Source organism: Maniola jurtina, chromosome 5, assembly GCF_905333055.1.
Source record: "Maniola jurtina chromosome 5, ilManJurt1.1, whole genome shotgun sequence".
In the NCBI taxonomy this organism is placed as follows: Eukaryota; Metazoa; Arthropoda; class Insecta; order Lepidoptera; family Nymphalidae; genus Maniola; species Maniola jurtina.
Genome location: NC_060033.1, coordinates 13983273 through 13989272, shown reverse-complemented (window position 1 = coordinate 13989272; position 6000 = coordinate 13983273). Strand labels below are relative to the sequence as shown.

At 34.8% G+C, this 6000-nt stretch overlaps 1 protein-coding gene across 2 annotated transcripts in view; it reads right to left on the bottom strand.

Moving 5' to 3' along the window:
• Positions 1-2416: 2416 nt before the first annotated feature.
• LOC123865596 (dynein light chain roadblock-type 2-like) overlaps positions 2417-6000 on the bottom strand; it is a 23500-nt gene continuing 19916 nt past the window's right edge. Inside the window, exons 1-5 of one of the 2 annotated variants that reach the window (XM_045906736.1) lie at positions 4411-4525; positions 4265-4343; positions 4057-4157; positions 2782-3172; positions 2417-2536 (exon numbers count right to left, since the gene is read on the bottom strand). In XM_045906736.1, coding sequence (XP_045762692.1) covers positions 3062-3172; positions 4057-4157; positions 4265-4343; positions 4411-4413 — 294 coding nt within the window. In that variant the 5' untranslated portion in view covers positions 4414-4525 and the 3' untranslated portion in view covers positions 2417-2536; positions 2782-3061. Of the gene's footprint in view, positions 2537-2781; positions 3173-4056; positions 4158-4264; positions 4344-4410; positions 4526-6000 lie in introns of those variants that run through there. The other variant, XM_045906737.1, reaches the window with a different exon arrangement.

The following is a 6000-nucleotide window of genomic DNA, read 5'->3' as shown; positions in this document are numbered from 1 at the left end:
ATTCATTTAAGCCTTCATGGGACACAATGGCAATTTCTTAAATATTGTTCCCAAGTGAGATTTTTAAAAAACGGACTTGCATCCTTAAAATTATAGCGCAAAAGAATCTTAAATTGTACTTGTTTTTTTTTTTATAAATTACCTATTAATTTCCCTTGTACATTTTTGATAAATTATGAAATATTAGTACTATCGAAATTATTATGATTTCTCTATCAAAAATTTGAAGAGCAACCCTATCGCTTTTATTCATCGAAAGTTCTATGAACAACTTTAAGGTAATCACATTGAAAATCTTTTCGGTAAACTAAGCCAATCCTAATAAAAATAAAAGAGTAAAGCATGCAAAAATATCATATTGGCTAATTTTAAAAAAGGTAGCACAATTATATGAAATTAAAAACTGAAGAGTTCGAGCATAAGCAGTATAACCATTAAAGATGGAGGTTACAAAATTAAGAAATATAAAGAAAATGGGACGTCGCCGAAGAATAATGGACTGGAGAAAAAGCACAGGGTAAGTTATAAAATGAAAAATGGTAAGGTAATAAAAATACGAAAAAAATCCGAATGCTTGAGAAAAATTGATATAATAAATCTTACTGTACCAATAATAAAATACATAAATAATTATGGTAGAAAAAAATGGTAGAACAATTTTTTGCAAAACAAAGCTAAACCGGAAGTCATCTATGCAAATTGCTGAAATTAAACCTATGCAAAACTTGTGTTAATGGTGCTAGAGAAAAACAAAATCCAAAACTTTAAAATAAAGCCTGAAACAAACAATACAATGGACATCTAGTATCATAAACATATTGTGCTTTTAATGCATATGAACAAAATCAAAAGCAATCACTGACCAGTTAGTGTGTATTGTGTAACAATACCTAAGGGACTTTTTCTTCAAATAAATTTGTGATAAGATTTTTTTTTAAATGAGAAACTTTGAGGAATGCAACAAAATTGTGTGCAGAAATTATTGAGAAAACACTGAACTGATTGCAATTTTTTTTAAATGAAGGTAAATGCGTAAGCTTTGCGTAGGCAAGGAACTCAGACAAAACTGCTCTAACTTAAATTCTTAAAATTTTCAGCTCCAGTTCCTAGTGGTAATGGTAAGTAAATATGGTGGTATGGTGTTCAATGATTATTTGACTATTCAATAAAGTTACAAAACCCACAGAACAAATAATCTTGGTAACATGGGTGTACAAGTTTTCATATTGGGCACGAAAATGCATCAATGCAAAGATCCCAAGGCCAAAGAGTAAGTGTGGTTTTACAGTGACGCTTTCGCCAGCGCGGTTGGTAAGCGTCGCGGGCCACGAGCTTTGTGTCTCTTGGATCGTATCATAGTCGAGCGGATGGCCCGCGCTGACGGCAATTCGGCCACCGCGCTTACCACCCGCGCGGACGGTAAGCGTCACTGTAAAACCAGCCTAAGCCCGTTATTCGCGTAACTGCTAATAGTAACCATTTCACAGAACCGGTTCGTGAGGTAAGGAAGATGCAAAAATCAACAAGATAAAGTTGAAAACTGAAACCGACTGTGATCGTCTTAATAAACGTATTATAGTAAAATTGTTTTTCTGTCGCTTGGTATATTTTAATGTTGTAGTACATTTATATTTATGAACTCAGAATTTTCCCCTTTCATTTGATACCCCACAATAGTAAAAAAAAAAAACAAGACCCCCACTTTTTCATGTAACATTCGTTTGGTCCATTTTTTTCGTATAAAATGTAGCCTGTGTCACCCGGACACTTACGACGACTCGATTGACTTCTCATTCATCAAAATCGGCCCAGTAGTTTAGGCGCTACGGTAGAACACACAGAATCTGGATACAAACATAATACCCACATACATACATAGACTGCTAAAATCATAACCCTTCCTTTTGGCTTTGCCGCAGTCGGGGTAAAAAGATTTCAAGGTTGTTATCCCCTCCCACAACCCATACTGGTCCTACTCCAGGAACCGGCTCAGTCAAGTGGTAAAACTATAGAATACATGTAAAAATGTATCATAGATTATAACTCGTGCGCATTAACATGGCACCTGGCTCGAAAACAACCCTCCTCCCACTTCCAAGCGCGATATCCCGCTCTCGCCGAGCCGCCGCGCCGTGCGAGACCAGGTAGCGCAACGGCGAGAGCGGGGCATCGCGCGGGGAAGTGGGAGGAGGAATTGTGTTCGAGCCAGGTGCCATGTTAATGCGCACGGGTAATACGTGTCCCATGTACCCAAATTGCTAACACTAATATAGTCAAATATTCTATGCCTATTTTGCAATATAACATATTATTTTTATATACTATATAATGGGATCTGAATAAAAAATTATAAACTATTTGTGGTTTTTTATTTTATTTTTAAATATGGTATTCTGGTTTAAATTAAAGAGGTAAAAACTTTTGTGCACAGGTGATTTATTGATTTTCTTTTCTTATAAATAAATGATCAGTTAGTGTAAAATATTACTGCTACATTGTGAAGAACTTAATAACTAGTGTTGCAGAACACTGAAGACTATTTTTTTTCTCTCGTCTGGCTTTACAAAGATTAGCCAATGTCAAGTTTGTTGTTATGTGTAACACAAGTTTGTTAAACTATACAAGTATGGACCCCGTCTGTGCCGGCGCTCGCCGACATACGCACGGCACCCCTTTAGAGCGCTTTCCAGTCAGTTTTAACAAAAACAAAAAACACTCCAAAAAGGCAGAGCACGCCCGCCAGCTAACACCAACACAGACAAAGTCCCTGAAGACTTTAACTTTGCTCAGACTTGACAGTTGAAACAAGAAAACTGACAAACATCTGTCTCGTTTTGACTCGAGTCTTAAGTGATCTATAATAGATCTCAGCCTAAGTTATATATTTTTAGAGCTACAAAAAAAAATCAGTTTAAGATGAATAAATGGCGCTCAATTTTTTTTGTACATATTGCATTTAAATAGATCACAAGCTTTTACCTAGAAATTGGAATAAAAAATTATAGCACATTAAACTTAAAGTAGCAATTAGATTATCCTTATAAATATATTAATACATGGACTAGTCTGAAGTGTTCTGTATGACTATCAAAATAAATTCACGATCTGGTGCGATTAATATCTCGTGTCTCCTGCTTCTCACTCTCAGGAATGACAGCTCATTTGTGGAATCCTGAAAAGCAAAATAGTTTCAACAGTTATCTATAGGGTAAGGGTACCTGTCCACTGAAAGAGGAGTGATTAGCAGACCAATCAGTTTATTGATACCCTGATTGCTCAGCTAGGTGAAGGACAATTAACATGTCTGTTGCTTGTGCACTAACATGTTCCTGTCACAACAGCATAGATTGTGATTGGCAGAAGGCAAAAAGGTACATTGTATAGTTTTAGATGAATTTTTAATTTTATTATGCATGCTGTGTAATCTAATTGATCTGCTGAATATATCTCCACTCCACTCTGTTTCAGTAGACAGATATCCTTAAATGGTCAGTGTATACAAAGTACCTAGATCAGGCAGGTCTGAGGAAGGATAAACAAAAAAAATATGTAAGGGTTTAAGAGTGGAAATGAGCTGCTGGATTATCCTGGATTACTGACATCTGCAACTTGTGATATATTACTATTGAGATACTGGTTATATTGTAGTGTGCACAATCAAGTAAGTAGAGAAGAGCTATGGACCAGAATACTGATTTTTATCTAGATAAAAGGTGTATAAAAATTGGTTGGAACTTCTGAAAGTTCTTCTAGACTGCGCAGATAAAGCTGTACATTTATGTTGGTCAGTTTATTACATTTGAGATTGTTTTTTGCCCACTGTAGGTAACAGGTTATTATAACATGCAACTACGTGCATCACAAACAAAAGGACAAAATTAGAAATTCAAAAGGATAGTCTGCTATAAGGCTTACATTGGTTGAATTTGATCAAAATCTAGGATAGAACCTAAATTGTATGTGAATTAGAGAAGCGTATTATGTAAAATAAATACAATAGCATTTATGTAATCAACGTTTTTCCTAGATTATACTGGCTTTGTAAGTTTTAATTACCATTTCGCGTACTACATTCCTTGCTTTCTCTGTGAGCTGACCAATGAGACCCGCGTATAACACCGATGTAGCATTATCTAATGAACTTTTTATAGGAATGCCTGAAAGGAAACAATGTCTTTAATAAAGCACACTAAATACCTACATTAACAATTAATTTATAGACCTATAAACTGTTTCCACAGCAATAAATAAAAATTGATCAAACCTTCGTGGTTTACGATGACGACACCCATAACACCTTTGTGTGCTTGTATTCTTTTAATAGTTTCCTCTACTTCTGTCGCCTGAAACACGTAATTATTAAATACATGTTCACTGAAATCAACAAATTATGCCATTATTACTGTTTACCATCTCTAGTTTTTATATATTTTTAAAATAAATTCTGAATCACACTCGCTGCCTGTGCTGCACTTCGATTTTGCTTTTTTTTTTAGACAAATGTCAACGTCAACAACTGACTTTTTTTTTTTTTTTTTTTTTTTTTTTCTTCTCGTCTGGCTTTACATAGATTAGCCAATGTCAGGTTTGTAGTTATAATTACAAGTTAGGGAAACTATATATTATGTATAAAATAATGAAAAATCGGGATTTGGAATTGGAAAGGAAAAGGATAAGGTTTTTTTTTTTTTTAATTATTACATAATATACAAATATCTAAACATATACATAAATAATAATATAATATAAGTAACTATACATTAACTATATCTTGATATCATTATGTTCTATGAACAAAGATAGAACTTTGTAAACATTAAATGAATTTGTGTATAACAAACATAATATAGATGTAGGAAATGGAATGTGCAATGATTCGAGATTAGCAAGAAAGTCAGTTCGATCATATAGAGTGCATGCAAAGAAAACATGGTTCAAATCCCCATACTCCCCACAGGAACAGTGAGGATCGGGAACAATTTTCATCCTGTGTAAATGCGCCGGGGTACATACATGACCCAGGCGCATTCTACACAGAATAGAAGTAACAGTTTTTGAGAAAACTAACTGGCTAAACCATGGTTTCCTCGGAATGGACGTCTGAATTTTTCTATAATGTTTACCTACTGAACCATCGTTACTCCATACCCCATCCCACGCTTCATACAAATATACTTTGGATAAATTTATTAAATCAGAACAATAATTGGTGAATGGAACAGTATCTCCAACACGTATCGCCTCATTTGCCAATTGGTCAGCTCTTTCATTTCCGGGAATGCCCACATGGCTTGGAACCCAAGCCAACACAACATCACAATTTTTCTGTGAACACTTATATAAAAGATCTCTAATGCCAAAAACAATTGAAGACTGCTTATGGGATTTGAATGGAAATCTATTGATAGCTTCTAGAGCACTGCAGGAATCAGAGAATACGACTGTTTTTGGTATCTTTAAAATTAAAACATATTCTAAAGCTTTAATTAAACCATAACATTCACCCGTGTAAACGGAAGCTTCAGGTGGAAGTTTAACTTGTTGTATACCTTTATATTGTGAATGATAGATCCCAATGCCAACGCAACTCTTATCCTCATGTTTAGAGGCATCCGTGAACACATAATGCCAGTCAGGCCATTTATCATTGAGAATGTTTATAAATTCCTGTTTTGAGTTAGGGTTATTTTTTAATTTGGATCCTATGTCGAATTTAATTTCCGGGACAGTAATAAGACCCTTGTAGTTGTGTTGATATAGAGGAAGAATAATACTTCGATGGGTGGGAGCTCCCAAACTTTCATATTTTCTAAGACTGTTTACAAGACATGGAGAATCCCTATTAGTCCAGTAGTTACCGGTATCAACCTGATAAGCAAGTTGACGTATCTTTAAAAACAAAGGATGAGAACTTAGCTGTAATGTACGGAAAAAGTATTTATCACAAAGGAACTGTCTCCTTAGATATAAGGGCGGATCACAACATTCTACCTGAAGACA